The sequence below is a fragment of the Carcharodon carcharias genome, chromosome 3 (genome assembly GCF_017639515.1).
Source record: "Carcharodon carcharias isolate sCarCar2 chromosome 3, sCarCar2.pri, whole genome shotgun sequence".
NCBI lineage: Eukaryota > Metazoa > Chordata > Chondrichthyes > Lamniformes > Lamnidae > Carcharodon > Carcharodon carcharias.
Genome location: NC_054469.1, coordinates 187,066,417 through 187,083,727, shown reverse-complemented (window position 1 = coordinate 187,083,727; position 17,311 = coordinate 187,066,417). Strand labels below are relative to the sequence as shown.

Genomic DNA, 17,311 nt, shown 5'->3' with positions numbered 1-17,311 from the left:
AGGTCATGTTAGATGTTCAGGCTGCAAACAGTCTGGTTCAGCCTAGGATAATGGTCAGAGAGGGAATGGAATCAGCTAGAGAATGGTTTGGGCCTGAAGACGACGGTTTCAGTCTTCCCAGTGAGAAAATTGTGGCTGGAATGTTGAGAAAGCAATCTGTTAAGCGGCAGTGGAGACGTCAAGGGAGGTGGTGTTGAAGTAGAACTGGGAGTCATCAGTATGTGTGTAACGTGATGGGTCCTTGGGTGATGTTTCCGAGATGACACCAAGGCTCAATTTCAGGATAGAGGTAATAATGTGGAATGGCATTACAGGATATCCTTTGCCAAGATTGGATAGTTAAGAGGTAAAGAGTGAAACCAGATGAGAGACCCACCAAATCGGACAATGGAGGGGAAGGGTTGGAGGATGGTGTGGTTAATTCTTTGGAGAGGAGGGGTAATGCACCATGGTCAGCCACAAGAAATGTCATTTGTAACTTTGATTAGGGCCATTTCAGTGCTATGGTAGAACAGATACCCAATTGGAGAGGTTCAGGCATGGTGCTGCAGGAAAGGTGTGCATAGGTTTGGAAGGTTAAAACACATTCAAGGACTTTGAAGCAGATGGGGAGTTGGAAATACAGTGGTAATTTGCAAAGCCAGAGGAACCAACACTGTGTTGAGGGGCTCATGTAAATGAATGTCATCTCTTCTGAAATAGACCCTTTAACTTAATCTATATTATGTATAACATATATTAATCTTTACATGATGTTCAGTTCTGTTAGTTTCCTGGTAGGTAAGATGGGTTAAAATTACATCCTGGCACAGCATGTAAAATATAATATTGAAGTGTATAGCTTTATTTGTAAGGATGCAGCACAATATTTGGAAAATTTGGAACAATTTGTTCTGACCCAGGTTGGCCAGTGTTTAACTATCTTGTGCAGTAGCTCAAATCGGGCTCTCGCCCTTTGTTCATGATGTCCTGTTGTTTTTCAATACACTATATTGCCCCACAATTTCACATGACTGGAATAAGAAGTTAGAGGCGTAACACTTCTAAGCAAGTGCAGAAACAAAGAATTCTTATGTCCTCCTTTTCCTGTGTCACCTTTCACTGCCAATCAAATAACACTATGATTTTGCAAAGATCCTCATTTTTCTTTAATTGAAATTCCTTTTGTCCAAAATTAAACTTCAAACAGATGTTACATATTTCCCAAAATTAGGATGAGTTTTATTTATTAACTTAGACATTCAATTTTTATTTGAAAGCCTCAGAATCTCACAAAATCAGAGATTTGACTTGACAATTTTATCTTAAAGTTTAATGTAGATTGTGTAGTCTAAGCATGTGCAGTGTACAGATTTTGCCAAGCTACATGTTATTCAGGTAACTGCTAGCATAATATTGTCTATCTTCTAGCAGTTTTTGCTTGATTTGTTTTCAGTATTTTCTTTATGCATGAGTGAGAGAAAACATTTCTATTGATTATATGCCTGTTATCATTTTCATAACAGAGAAAGCATTTAAGCTGAGTGTCTTCTTGTTGAGTTCGGTATTCAAAAAAAAGTTAAAACAAGCATCTTGTAATTACCTTTATTGTTTTGGTTATACTTCAAAGCTGTAAACATTTTATTTACTGACACTTGCTAACAATTAAACTTTGATGCTATTCTCATCTTCATTGAGTGCTTTTATATTTTGAGCAAATGGATAGATGGGGAAAAAATGTGTGGAGGAGGAAAAAGGGGTGTGGAGGTCACTGGCCCCTCAACTTGCCTTTGGATAGAACTAGGGGTGGGAGGGGAACATATATGGAGAGATAATGATGAGGGGCAGAGGAGCATATGGGGGTTAAGTAATGGAAGGAAAATATCTAGGGGATCTTTAAAATTATTTATTCATAGAATCTGAGCTTTATTGGTAAGGCCAGCATTTATTGACCATCCCTAATTGCCCTTGAGCCACCATCTTGAACTGCTGAGTTCCTTGTGGTGTAGGTACACCCTCGGTGCTGTTGGGTAGGGAGTTCCAGGATTTTGACAGTGGAAGTATATTTTGGAGTCCAAGTGTGGTGGAAGGCAGATTCAATCAAGACTTTTAAAGGAAAATTGAAGTTAAATTTGCAGGGTTACAAAGAAAGGGCAGGAGAGTGGGACTAGCTACGTTATTCTTACAGAGAGACGATATGCATAGAAAGGGCCAAATGGCCTCCTGAAAAATGACCATTCTATGATTCTACTCCAGAACTCAAGCTGGTGTGTAACTTGGTGGGAACTTGCAATTGGTGATGTTGCCCTGTGTCTGCTATCCTACAATTAGGCAGTAGGGGTTGTAAATTTAGAAGATGCTGTCAAATCCTTGGCTAGTTGCTGCAGTGCATCTTATAGATGGTAATACTCTGGTGCTGGTGGTGGAAGGAGTAAATGTTTAACTACACCACTGGCATCTACCTGGCTCTGGAAAATTGCCCAGGTATGCCCTGTACACAAAGCAGGACAAATCCAACCTGGCCAATTACTGCCCCTCAGTCTACTCTCCATCAGTTAAGTGGTGGAAGGGTCATGAACAGTGCTATCAAGTGGCACTCGCTTAGCAGTAACCCTGCTGATTAATGCCCAGGGTCACTCAGCTCCTGACCTCCCGAGCTGAGGTAAAAGTGACTGCCCTTGACATCAAGACTTCATTTGACAAGGAGCCCTAGCAAAATTGGAGTCAGTGGAGTTACAGGGAGCTGGTGGCATAATGGTATTGTCACTGGACCAGTAACCCAGATGCCCAGGTAAATGTCTGGGGATGGGGTTCAAATCCAGCCACGGCAGCATGGAATTTAAATTCAGTGAATTAATAATCTGGAATATAAAGCTAGTCTCAATGATGGTGACCATGAAACCATTGTCGATTATTGTAAAAACCCATCCGGTTTGCTAATGCCCTTTAGGGAAGGAAATCTGCCATCCTTACCTGGTCTGGCCTATATGTAACTCGAGACCCACAACAATGTGGTTGACTCTTAACTGTCCTCTGAAATGGCCTAGCAAGCCATTCAGTTCAAGGGCAATTTGGGATGAGCCACAATAGCTGGTTTTGCCAGTGACACCACATCCCATGAAAGAATAAAAAAAATCAAGGGGAAAACTCTCCAGAGTTGGAGTCATACCCAGCACAAAGGAAGATAGTTGTGGTTGTTGGAGGTCAGTCATCTCAGCTTCAGGACATCACTGCACAGGTTCCTCAGTAGTGTCCTTGGCCCATCCATCTTCAGCTGCTTCATCAATGGCCTTCCTTCCATCATAAGGTCAGAAGTCGGGATGTTCGCTGATGACTGCACAATGTTCAGCACCATTTGTGACTTCTAAGATACTGAAGCAGTCCATGTCAAAATGCAGCAAGATTTGAAGAATATTCAAGCTTGGGCTGACAAGTGCCAAGTAACATTCACGCTACACAAGTGCCAGTCAATGACCATCTCCAATAAGAAAGAATATAGCCATCGCCTTTTGATATTCAATGGCATTATCATCACTGAATCCCCCCACTATCAACATCCTGGGGGTTACCATTGACCAGAAACTGAAATGGACCAGCCATATAAATACTGTGCTACAAGAGCCAAGTTAGAAGCTAGGAATCCTGCAACGAGTAACTCACCTGCTGACTCCAGCAACCACCCCCCAAAGCCAGTCTACCATCTATAAGGCACAAGTCAAGAGTGTGATGGAATACTCTCCACTTGCCTGGATGAGTGCAGCCCCCACAACACCCAAAGCTTGACATAGTCCAGGACAAAACAGCTCACTTGATTGGTACCACATTCACAAATGTTTACTCCCTCCACCACAGACACACAGTAGCAGCAGTGTATACCATCTACAAGGAATTCACCAAGGCTGCTTAGCATCTTCCAAACCCATGACCGCTACCATTGAGAAGGACAAGGGCAGCAGACATATGGAATCACCACCCATGGAAGTTCCTCTGCAAGTCACTCACCATCCTGACTTGGAAATATATTGCCACATTTCACTGTTGCTAGGTCGAAGTCCTGGAACTCCCTAACAGCACTGTGGGTGTACATACACCACAGGGACTGCAGGGGTTCAAGAAGGCAGCTCACCACCACCTTCTCTAGGGCAACTAGGTATGGGCAATAAATGCTACTTTTTCTTGTAGTGTTTGGAGCTGCTCTCATCCAGGAAATTGGAGAGTATTTAATCACACCCCTGACTTGTGACTTGCAGATGACGGAAAGGCTTTGAGGAATCAGGAGATGAGTTATTTTGTGCAGAATACCTAACCACATTTTGCTGTTGTAGCCACAGTATTCAGATTAACGGTGACCCGCAGGATGCTCATTTGGGTTTGGTGATTTTCATGCTGGTTAGGCTTTCTAGTTGGAGATGGTCATTCAGTTCAAACTTGAATGTTGTGTAGGTCTTGCTGCATGCAGGCACCAACTGCAAAGAATTCTAGTAAAAGAAATAAGATGAAGTTTTTTATGTGAATCCATAATGTATTCATAATATGATAGATGAACTAGTGGTGCAAATACAGATAAATATGAACCAGGTTGGGAAATAAATATTCCAGGGTGCACAACATTTTGAAAAGGCGGAATAGAAAGGGAGTAGCTGTGATAGTGAAAGATGTCATAAGGACAGTAGTGAGAAAGGCTCTTGGCTCTGAATATCAGGAAATGCAATCAGTATGGGTGGAGATTAGGAATAACAAGGGTCAGACAGTATTGGTGTGAGTAGTTTATAGGTCCCCTAACAATAGTAATCTCTCTGGACAACGCATTAAGCAAGAAATAATTGGCGCTTATAACAAAGACTCTATAATAATCATGGGACACTCTAATCTTTGTATTGACTGGACAGATCAAATTGGCTAAAGTGGTCTGGATGATTTTGTAGATTCTTTTGTGACAGTTTCCAATATGTTGTGGATCTAACTACGGATAAAGCTATTTTAGATCTAGTATTTGTAATATGGCAAGTTTATTTATTCATTTCATAGTAAAAGCTCCTCTGGGAAAGAATGATCATTATACAATTGAATTCCATATTAATTTTGAGTGGTATACTCCATTCCCAAACAAGAATCTTGCACTTAAACAAAGCCAATTACTTTGAGTATGAGGAGACAGCTGACTAAGCTTGATTGGGTAAATAGCCTAAACGATATGGCTGGAAACAAGGGGCTTATAATGTTGCAAAGAATAGTAGTAAACCTGAGGATTGGGTCTGTTTTAGGAACCAGCAAAATGTGACCAAAATGTTAATATGGGGAAAAAATAGAATGAGAGGAAATAAGCTAGAAATATAAAAACAGATTGCAAGAGCTTTTACTGAAAGAAATAAAAAGAATAGCTAAAAAAAGCATTACTCCTTTTAGAGGCAGAGACAGGAGCAATCATCATAGTGAATGATGAAATGGCAGAGACATTGAACAAATACTTTAGGCTGGATTTTGCTGCAGGCTTTAGCGTCCCAGCATTGGAATCAAATGGGGGCCCCAAGCCAGCACTTGCCAGCAGCGAGACCGGCTCCATAGTTTTTCAGGATATGGCCTCCAAATTGGCTGCTTCTGTGCTTGTTGCCCTATTGCAGGATGGAGGGTGGCCCTGTGGCATCAAGAGCCTAATCAGAAGGTCAGCATCTCTGGAGCCTCTGCATCCCCACCGAGGAGACAGGCACTCCTGAGACAGGTCAGCGACCGCTGGGCTGCATAGCTTGAAGAAATAAACAAAATCTAGACTGGCAAATCCAGTGGGATGGAGGGGAAATTCCTCCACTGTATTGGATTGAGCACAATTGCAACGTTTCGTGTTTGCAGCCCTGAGGCTGCAAAATCACCCAAAATTTGAGACCTTAACCAGCGTTGTTGGCTACCTGCAGCCAAGGAGTGGACAGCCAACCTGATTCCCACCCTGAGGAAAGTATCCCGGGAGCAGGAATGCATCAGACACTGCCCTGACTTGGCTTGTTCCCATTTTCCTACTCTCCTTCTGGCAAGTCTACTATCACTGGGCTGGGAAGATTCAACACTTTGACTTCTAATGTGAAGTCAGCCACACTAATTATGTACCAGAAATAAAGGGTAACCAAGTGGCTAATAAGAGTGTGGATCTTTAGGCAATTAATATCAACAGACAAAAAGTACTGAAGAAACGTAAGGGACTAAAAGCTGACAAATTCCTGACTAAATCCTAGGGTTCTGAAAGATGTAGCTGCAGCAATAGTGGATGCACTAGTTATAATTTTCCAAAATTCTCTCAATTCTAGAACTGTTCCACCAGATTGGAAGTTACATATATAACACTGCTACTCCAGAAAGGAGGGGGAGAGAAAATGGGGGAATTACAAGCCAGTTAGCCTGACATCAGTTGGGAAAAGGCTGCAGTCTATTGTTAAGGAAGCCTTAACAATCCACTTTGTCTGATCATTACTATGATTTTCTAAGTCACCATTGTTTTATGAAAGGGGAATCATGTTTGACAAATTTGCTAGTCTGAGTCGCTAGCTAGTTGGGTAACTAAAGGGGAACCAGTAAATGTAGAATACTTGGGTTTCCACAAGGCATTTGTTAACATGCCACACAATAAGTTAGTAAGCAAGATAAGGGCGCTTGGAGTTGTGGGTAATAACTTCGATTGGTTGACAGGCAGGAAGAAGTGCGTAAAGATAAGAGACATTTTCAAGTTGGCAGGCTGTGACTACTGAAGTGCTCCAAGGATCAGTAGGGCCCCAGCAATTTATAATCAGAGACCGAGAGTAATGTATCCGAATTTGTTGACAACACAAAGTTAGTTGGGAGTATAAGCTGTAAGGAGGACACACAACTGCAAAGAGGTATAGACAGGTTAATTGAGTTAATTAATCCTGTTGTAGCTTCACCCCATTGGTACCTGACATTTGGGTGCACCTTATGTTGCTCCTGATATGCTGTTCTGCATTCCTCGTTGATTGAGGGTTTATTCCTTGCTTGATGGCACTGTGAAGGATATGCTGGGCCATGAAATTACAAATTATGGTGGAATGCAATTATTTGTTGCTGTTGTCCCACTGTGCCACTTGAGGCAGGTAGCAGAATGATGGGGGAAAGAAGTGGCTTGAGAAAACATGTTGCACTTTCCCCGATGCAAAATGCAGCTTGCAGCCATCAGTGACTTCTAACCCTTGCATGGCATCTGCCATGTACAATCTCACCCTCAGCCCTGCCCCCAGCCGTATGAAAAGAGCAAGACATAGAAGTGAAGAAACCAGTAAAGGGGAGAGAGAGACAGTAACATGGAGATGAAAGAGAGCTTGCGGTATCTGGCACAGTGGGGTGCAGGAGGGATGCAATAATATATTAAAGCCCAATAATTTATGTCCATCAGTGTGAAGGATATCTGCTGGTGAATGAAGCACTTCTGATATATCTTTTCTGTATAGAGTGCTCCTGGGCTTGGTGTATAGATAAAGAGTATTTGTCTTGACACAATCATGTTCATTATACCCAACTTGAAGAGTTTTTCTTACTATACCAGTGCAATGATTTTTAAAGTTAATTTCCAACATCATTCTGAGTAAAATTACTAACTTGAAAATTTGTGGTGCACATCTGCACTGGTAAACAGCTAAGCCAAGACATTTGGACCAATGGAGTGATGCAGTTGATGGGTGGGAGATGGTGCTTTCGCCCTGTTAGCCAAGTCTGGGACTTATGTTTCAGAAGTGAGAAGAGTTTGGTTCTAACTTAATGCTGACCTGACTTCCTTTGTTTATTCAGTGACAGTAAAAATGTATCAGCTTCCTGTAACCAAGCTGGAAACTATCAGGAAATCTAGAAAGAAGGTGAAGAGGATCCTGTCAGATATTGGTCTTGAATACTGTAAAGCACTATTGGAGGTATGTGGCAAGGTATACCTCTAGAAACTAACAAAAACATGTAACAATGTCTCGTTCAGCAATGAAGTAAGTTTGTAATGTTAAACTGAATTGTGCAAAAAATAAAATTGGGAATCTTTTTTCCATAAATTGCCTTATGGTATATTTTAAACCATTTTAGCTGTTTCGTTTATTCTGGACCAAATTCAAGGACAAAAGACCTGTGTTATCTCAGTCGTTTGAGGATGTTTGGTTATGATTTTAGGTTGCTCTCCCTGTTTTACTTATCCACCCTCTATCTTTTTCCCTATCCAACTTGAACACTGGTTGTTGTGGTTCTAATGTATGCTTTATCATGCCCTAGCTGGGGTAGTGGTCTGCCTTTCTGGAAGGGAAACTCAAGCGGAAATGTCACCAGTGCAGTGCTTTGAATAGATATTTTTGAGTGTTCACCAGTTTATTACTATACCTCAACATAAAAGAATTTGATAAATCTGACCTGGTTACACTTGTGGCAGGTTGGGGGTAGGTGATGATGGTGGATCAATATTGCTGAAGAAGACATTGGCAGGATTGATAGTGAATAGAACTTCAGTAGAGTGTATTGAAATGAAGAAATCATTTTTCAGGTCATGACAAACCTTGCTGTACTAACTGGTCTGAATGTCAGAGAATTGACCTCTATGGCCTTTCTATTTTTGTGTGCGCTCCCCAATGCTGCTGTGCCATAGATGTAAATGTTTATCCAAGCTTCCTTTTTATCCTTGATGTGTGAATAAGTTTTCTGTGTACAAACAAATGCTCAAATGCTAAAACTGACCACATAAAATATATGTTCTAGGCTTCCTAAGCTGTCAAAATGCCAATATAATGAGCATTGGGGAAAAGTGTTGAGCTATCAACAAAACTTGAAGCAGGGTGGCATTTTCATTTTCTTTTTCTCTTCTTGAGTATGTGCATTTCCTGAAGTCCCCTGCATGTGCTGTGCCTGTATCCTGGTCCAGATTGAATGCAGTGCTGGAAAACTGTTTATTTGGATGAATGCAATATTTGTTAATTGGTTGTGTGTGCTTGCTGTGAGCTGTCAACTTTATAAAACTCTCCTTGACATACACTCTGAATTTAAAAAGACCTTCGTTACATGACATTTAGAACCATTTTTGAACACTTGAATGTGCTACAATTAAAAATGTTTATATATTTGTAGGAATTTAAAAGTTATAATCCAGGGGATTACTACATTAAGAACACATCATGGAGCGATTTTTCAATATGGCAACCAAGTAAAAAGTCAAAGGTAATCCAGGTGTTTGCTTGAGATTTAATTTATGCACCCAAATGCAAGAATTCATTTTCCTAATACAACTTCTTTGCTAAATCATGGCTCCATAACGGAGATAAAAAGTCGCAATGGGCTTTGAGGTTTAGGATTGTTCAGTAAGCCTCAAGCCAGTTATCAGAGTTTAAAAATAAAATGCAATCTGTGGTTTCTTAATGTCATTTGATATATGCAACTTTAAACCTCTCTGAAACCAACTTTTGCAAATCCTGTTGGGCAGAAAGTATACCTTTTGAAAGCTGTAGAAGAAAGTCACTGTTCAAGAATGTTGCTTTGGATCTGAATTTGAATAGAGAAGTACAAAGAGCATATCTTAATTAAATATTGACGCTAAGGATTTTGCACTGATTTGTTTTTGGCTGAAAATTACCATATATGATGAATTACGGATAGGTGGGGGAAGCAGGGTGATTCAAATCAGATATATTTTCTTGGTAATTTACTTGCATCTCCTCATATAAAGGGCTATAGTTTCATGGGTGCCAGTCAGCTCTTGTCAAGGGCTCGTTATTTATTTATGAGCCTTGATGGTCACGGTCAATGGCCAAGCTCTGTCCTGACCTGACTCCCTTTTTAAATTGCTGCTATTTGCTAGCTAGCAATCAGTAGTGTGGGGTGTGTCTCCAGCCTTTTCCCCCAACTCCTTCCACCCCTGGTTAAGATCCAATAACAGTGCACCTCTGGGATTCCCTGATTCTTGTGCCACTGAAGGAGTGCTACATTGTCAAAGGTCTTTTGGATGAGACATTAAACCAAGTCTGCCCCTTCAAGTAGATGTAAAAGATCGCACAGGAATGTTTGAAGAACAGGTGAGTTTTCCTGGTGCCCTAGTCAATCATTATCCTTGGACCAACACTTACATAATTAGATTATCTGTTTTTTAATCTTATTAGCGTTTGTGGAATCCTGTGTGTAATTTGGTTACATGTTTCCTGCATTTTGGCAATAGCTACATTTTAGAAGTACTTTGGCTGTAAATGGCGTTGGACTGTCATGAGGTTGTGAAAGGTGCTATGTAAATCTCTCTCATTTCTGCTCCATTTAAAAAATGCATTTTATTTTTTATTTGCAGGCCTACCGAGCAAAACCATATTGCTGCAGCCTGTGTGATTTTTCAACAAAATTTATTTCTGCTTACAAGAGTCACATGCGATGTACCCATGAGGATGAAATGGATGTGGAACTGATGGTTAGCTGTCCTAATTGTACATTTATCTCTCATCCCAAGAGCATGAAAAAACATGTTAAAATATTCCATTCTGATTCTCGGAAAGTGCACAGTGTTGCTAACCATGTGAATACAGATCAGATAAGACAGATCCAACCCAAAATGTTTCAGGGCAAAATGTCAAACCTAGTCCAGCCTGTTTATTTTTGCCGAGTATGCTCATACAAAGATGTATCATTGTATGCCATAAAGAAACATGTTTTTCTCTCTCACTTTGGTAATTTAGTAAATACTTACATTGGTCAGGTAGAGGAACAGGTACTACTTTCTGTATATAAGTACTTTTGTAAAGGATGCCAAATGAAAATGGTCACCTATGATGCCTTACTGTATCACATTCTGGATAGACATAAGGAAGTGGAAGGTCCGGTAAAAGCTACAGTTGGACATATAACAGAGCTGAGACCTAGGCTACACATTGCTCCTAAGCCTCAGGTGAACAATGCTTCTCTTCCAGTGCTTCCCAGTGTGGGATCAGCAGTATCATCACCTAATGCCATACTAACTGGGCACGTGCTTTCATGTGTGAAGTCGACTGCATCGACACCCAATGTCAGACCAATTGGACCAGTATTTTCATGTGTGAAATCGCCAGCCAATATTACCCCACCTGTACCATCAACTTCCTGTGTGAGATCACCTGTAACAGCACCCATGCAACAGACAGTTAATTTATTGACACTTCCTCAAAATATTAAGCCAGTAACTTTGGGATCATTAAGGCCAAATATGAATTCTTTCCCTTTACCAAACAATATAATTCCAGTAACTGTATCCACAGCTGGTGGTACTCCAAAACCAGCACATGTTAACCTTGTGTCTGCTACTTTTCAGGTCACCCAGAATAACCTCACAATCCGAGCAGTAGGTCCAGTCCTTCCTCAGGCGTTTTTGATGCCACAGGGATTGACCATGGACCATACAGTAGGAACCAATATTCCAGGAAATGCCCTTCCAGCTGGTTCACAAACAGTGAGACATTTGATCCAGAGCAGCAAACATGTCAATGGTGTACCTGCATACACTCTAACCCCAGTTCAGTTTTCTTTGCCTATTGCCCCAGGTGATATAACGGGTAACAAAGCTGGAGTGATTTCTACAACACAAGTGCCACTTAATATTTCCCAAACAAATACAATTACTTCTGGTTCTCAACAACAAACAAAAGGATCTTCCCCTGAAATTATAGTTACATCTGGAGCAGTGGGACAGAAATGGAGTGCACGAGTACCTACAGTCGTAGATTTGACAACACAAAATACCAAGGCTCAGCAGTGGAAGAGTTGCTCAGTGTGCAGTGCATTGCTGCCACTGAGTGCTTATGATAATCATGTTGCGACAGCACACAAAGTTGTGGAATGTTCTGACAAACCTGAGAAGATTGTAGCCTGTGCTACTTACCTGCAGAGAGTACGTGCTCACATAAGTAAGTGTCTTTTCTGTAGAAGCTATGTGGATAAAAATGTGCTAATTTCCCACTTACTAATGCATGGCCTGACTTGTTTATTCTGCTCTTTGACATTCCATGACCTCTCAAAGCTTTCAGAACACGTGAAGGTCTTGCATGCTGGGCTGAGATTTGAAGCTGTTGAAAATGTTAAAGATGGAGTTTCAACCACCAATGAAATAAATGGTGGCAGTTTTAACTTTACTATTAAGTTGCCAGAAGCTAAAATGGGTCCTAATGACATTCACTTGACACTTATTCCAAACAAAATGTCTTCTCCTCATGCACCTTTAGTAATTGAGGTATGCAGACAAAAAGAAGAAATTCATGTAAAAGATTCTATAGTAGAAGAGCCTCAACATTCAAAATGTCCCTTTTGTTCAAAACACTTCTCAAACTCAAAATATGAAAGCCATTTGCAGGAAGATCACCACGTAGCATCCATGATTCATCCACTGCTGAAAATACCAGCTTTCAAGTGTATTCACTGTCTTGGTGTGTACACAGATAGCATGACAACTTCAACAATATCTCTTCATCTGTTGCGTTGTAGAGGCCTTAATAAACAGCAAAATAACACTTTGCAAAAAAGTGGTGTTCAATCGAAGCGTGAGTTTCCAGAAACTGCCAAAAAGTACAAGAATGAACTTTCAAATGGGGATAAGAGAGATTTGGCATTGCCTCCTCCTAAACGAATAAAGGCTGATGTGATGGGAAACACTTATGAAGTTTCCCCTGCGATATTGAATGACACTGCAAGCACTTCACATTCTCCACCATTATCAGACCCATCTACAGTCTTGGCGCTGGTACCAAAAGGCTTTGAGGAACGCTCTTATGAAGAAAGGAAGCTATTCCTACTTGACTACTTTCACAAGCAACCATACCCCAGTAATAAAGAAATTGAGATGTTATCTTCAGTCTTATGGCTGTGGAAGAGTGATGTTGCTCTTATGTTCAGCACTAAACAAAGGCTGTGCTTGAAAGCAATGAAGTACAAACCATTTGTGCTTTTGGGATTCAACATGACTGAATTAAGGAAAGTGAAACACAATCTAAAACTGGGTGAGATTTGATTGTGAAAACAGCTGCCAAGGTTTGTACAAACTTGCATAAGCAGTCTGCATCAAGCAGAAATGATGGCAAGGGTGGTCCACAGATTTTGTGGCATAAGCACATGGAGCCATCTGTACTCTTGGACAATCAAAATAGAAGAGTAAATGGCAGATCATTTTGCTTTTGGTGGGGGGGTGCGGTGTGCCTTTTATTCCACACTTTAGTTTCCAACAACAAGTAATATTAGCCAGAGACCAAGGTGAACCTATGGAAATGTCTAACATGAATCCTACCTAAAGCCAAAACTATTGTCATGTTTATTTAAAACCACTTAATATACTGTCTGGTAACTTGTGGTTTGCAGAAATATGTAACCTTATATATAAAAGCAAGAGGAATTTGTTGGTATTATGCAACCGTACATGATAGGTTATTCTGCCAGTATGTTGCTGCAGGATGAGATTAATGTACAACCTTGTGATCTTTGCTCAACCACATTTGCAAAGCAATCTGTCTGCCTTGCCATTTATATATTTTTTAACATGGTTGATGTGGAAGTCTCCTTCCTCTGGGAAAATGCATTGAAGTATCTGCATTCAGGAGAGCAAGAAAAATACAACAACTTTGATCATGCTTACTGCAAAGTTGCTTTTGGCATAGCCTTTGTTGCCTCTTTGCACAAGCATTGCTTTGCTCATTTTATTGTTTCAAATAATTATTAATGAAGGTTTTAAATGCCTCTTTCCTTGTTTTATCTACTTACGGCAGAATTTGGTATTTAACCCCTCAATCACTAAACGTCAGAGCACTCTCACTGCCCCATAACTAATAAGAATTGCAAATCATTTAAGCCTCTAAAGTAATTTCCAATCACTTGCATTTTCATAAAATATTTAATAAAAATGAGGTTTTACTGCAGAAGGTTTGGGTGTTGAAGTTATAATAAATACGCTGTAAAAAGGACACATTGTGAATAATTGCACCAATGACTAAAAGGAATCCTAGGACTGTTCATTTAAAAAGCAATTTTTGTTGCTGCAATTAAAGTATAAGCTATTGTTTTCTACCCTCATCTGTCAATTCTAAAATGTTTAAACACAAACAACTTTTTTGTTAAACTGATTTGATACCTGCTACTGTATTGACTCTACTAGGCAATAACCTAACAAATATATAGGAATGGAGGAAATGAATAACGAATGAGTGCTGTCTGATCACTGGACTGCACATCTGAACATTTCAAAAATAGGTTGCTTGTTATTTAAATAATGCTCAGATGTGACATTGATTTTAGTTTTTCATGCTGAAGAATTTTACATAAACTCAGATCTTGTTTCTAAATGTTGTCAAAGTTGCATGTTTTTTCAATTGAAGGCTGTTTATTAGAATATAATCTGAAATGTATATCATTCCTGAATGCAGATTTAAGGGCAAGAAAATGATGCCTACCATTGTCAACAGTAAACTGGGTACATTTTACAGATAGGAAGGCTCCATCCAAGCTGGTGTAACATTAATTTAAACAAACAACACTCTTGCCCACTACCTTTTTTAAAAAAAAGTTCTTATCTGAAATCTTTTCCCCTCTACTCCAGAGTGCCACGTATGAGTTACACTAAGTGCTGGCTTTCTGTCAGTCTAAATCTGAGCAGATTCATTTGCAGTTTCCTAATTGTGAAATTTGTGCTCCTTATAGAGTCTTAATAGTGCTTGCAAGGGCACTTTTTTTCAACTAATAGAAATTGCACCCAATAGCATTCTATAAAGTTGAGTTTGGAATGTCACCAATCACGCGCCCTGCAAAGTTTGCATTCTTATATCAAGATATGAAATTTGAAACTAGTTTTTGAGAAATACTTAATATTTGCTCTTCTGGCTTTGTGTAATATGTTTAAATCAACTACTGATTTTGCTCAGTTTGAATTATAAATTGCTAAATCCAACCCATTTTTGTAGCCTGACAGGCGTTTGATTCTGATTGAGATGTTGCAAAGTTCTGTGTTGTCACTTGAAGCTAGTGACACTTATCAGCAACATTGTTATATTGATTACTTCATTTTTATGTGAATACCCTTTAATTTTCAGATCAAAGCACTGACTTGCCTCGTTTGCCTTGTCTGGTTCATTACTCGGGGCTGATTGTGAATTGATTCAAAGCAGTGAAGATCTTTGCAGCAGCAGACAACTGCTGTTCATGAGTAATGCCTAATGGGAGGAAAAGAAACAAATTGCAGTACCTGTCGTCTTCAATTTTTAAAAAAACGCATCAGGTTTTTTAAGCCATTTTTAATTACTATCTTTACTCTTAATTTTTTCATAATTCTTCGTTCCAAATAAATGCCTGCGATCATCTATAAACAAAGATACAAGAATTTCATTTGGCTTATTTCATATACCTTTCTTTCATGAGCAAAGACTTGAGTTTGGAAAATAGTTGAGTAAAATGACGTGTAGTAGAGGCTATCTGTATCCATCAAATATCCATCAAATGTTGACTGTCTCTACATAAATATTAGATCAACTCCTTTTGTGCCAAATCATTTTTATTTTTCAAGCCTTACTGACATTTTGCTTCCTACAACTCTGCTTAGTAAAGAATAGGGCATTGATAATCCTGGGTGTGAACCTATGTCCCACTGAGTTTTACCATATCTCATTAATTGAGTCAAGCTGAATCATCATCACATCTTGTACTGTGCCACTTTTAGTTTGGGAAGCATAACTGAGTTTTGTGGAGAAGGCAGGAGAGTAAAATGAGGTGGTCAGCAAGATACACAGCAGCTAGAACATGAGTTATATGTTGTGTGGCCTATAGTCAAGATGGGGCATCAGTTGCCAGTTAGGAAAAATAAAAAAAACAAAGATGAGCATATTTGGTTTGACTATAATTGTATTCTGATTTATAAATGACTTGTTTTCAAATTGTTCTTAATCACTAAAGATTAGTCTACACCATGAATATTGACAGCCTATTCAATTAAACAATAATTTAATTCATTCTTGTAGGTTGAGAGTTTTCAAAGTGAACTATTTACTTCCTAAATAGTTGGCTTTTAATGTACTGTATAGCCTTGATATTGACTCACTTTAGTGCAGTATCTTTCACATTTACATGGCTTTATAACTTAATGATTTTAATCCTTTATTCCCTACTTAGCAGTTAAACTCCCCCTGTGTGCTCCCACGCAATTAAATTTTTCCCTTTATGGAAGAGAAAATTAGTACTTTACATGATAGGACAACGGATTGCTCTTGTTAACATACCCATATTTAAAATTTAAGTTTGAGCAAAATTAGATTTAAAATCCTTGCATTAGACTAGTCTGATAATGACTTTTTTACTTTGATATATTTAAACACAAGGTATCCATAAAGAATCTAAACAATGTTAGTCTTTCAGAATAGCAAAAGCTTTCTTAAATGTACTTGAGAGGTGGTGATGCTCAAGGCAGAATGATAGAATTTGTTTCTACGCTGCTTTTATCGCTTAATTAAATAGACGAGTTTTGCATTTTTATAAAGGGTGCATATTATTGAGCATACATGACGTGTTTTATTTGTATGTCCATTTACATGCACCTCCAGCAACTGGCTCGTAATATAAGATGGTTAAGCTGTCACTTGTTTTTACTTGTTGGTTGGTTTGCCATTGTACACCCGATATGGTTTGTCCTAGTTTGTTCACATAGTTGTTGTATATTCAGTATGAAAAGGTGCTTGTGGTCCATGCAGTTCAGCGTTGTATTGACAGATTTTTTTTGTGCAGCTTGTTAGTGATGTAATTATTTGTACATAGCACTAAATACGTTTTTAAAGCATTTTCTCTGTATTTGTGCAGTGATTTGTTTTGTAAAATTACCTTTTCCCAGGGCAGAAGACCTTTTTATGAAGTACTATATTAGGGTTTGGGGTTTTATGGCCTTTTTATATTCATTCATTGTGAGTAGTTGAATTTTGCTTAAGTACAAAAATAAAAATAAACACAAAAAATAAAATTCCTTTTTGCATTTTTGGTCATAAATTTTTCACCCTTACACAGCCATTCCTTTCAATATGAAATAATTGAAATAGATAACTGGAGTTGTCAATTCATTTGTTTCTAATTTATGTGCACCTCTATCTAATATTTTTATAAGACCAATAAAAATGGGTCAGAAACTTAATGAATACTATGCAACTTGAAGGCAGCTTATAATGCAACAGCTTGCCATGGAAACTGCTGACATTCAACCATTGGCAGTCTTAGTTTCCCCAGAGATAAAAAGTTGAAGTACATAAGAGAAACAATGCAGCTTTAAAATGTCAGCAATGCGGCCCAGTGACAGCAGAGGAATTTGGAGGTGATGGTGTTCCCATGCACCTGTTGCCCTTGCTTTTCT

The 17,311-nt window shown here is 39.2% G+C and overlaps 1 protein-coding gene across 4 annotated transcripts in view; it reads left to right on the top strand.

Annotated features, from left to right (window-relative positions):
* Positions 1 to 16,927, top strand: part of LOC121275861 (activity-dependent neuroprotector homeobox protein-like) — a 31,799-nt gene extending 14,872 nt beyond the window's left edge. For all 4 annotated transcript variants that reach the window (XM_041183608.1, XM_041183606.1, XM_041183605.1 and 1 more), the window contains 3 exons: positions 7,765 to 7,883; positions 9,070 to 9,159; positions 10,274 to 16,927. In XM_041183608.1, the coding sequence (XP_041039542.1) occupies positions 7,776 to 7,883; positions 9,070 to 9,159; positions 10,274 to 12,952 (2,877 nt within the window). In that variant the 5' untranslated portion in view covers positions 7,765 to 7,775 and the 3' untranslated portion in view covers positions 12,953 to 16,927. The remainder of the gene's footprint in view (positions 1 to 7,764; positions 7,884 to 9,069; positions 9,160 to 10,273) is intronic.
* Positions 16,928 to 17,311: the final 384 nt, after the last annotated feature.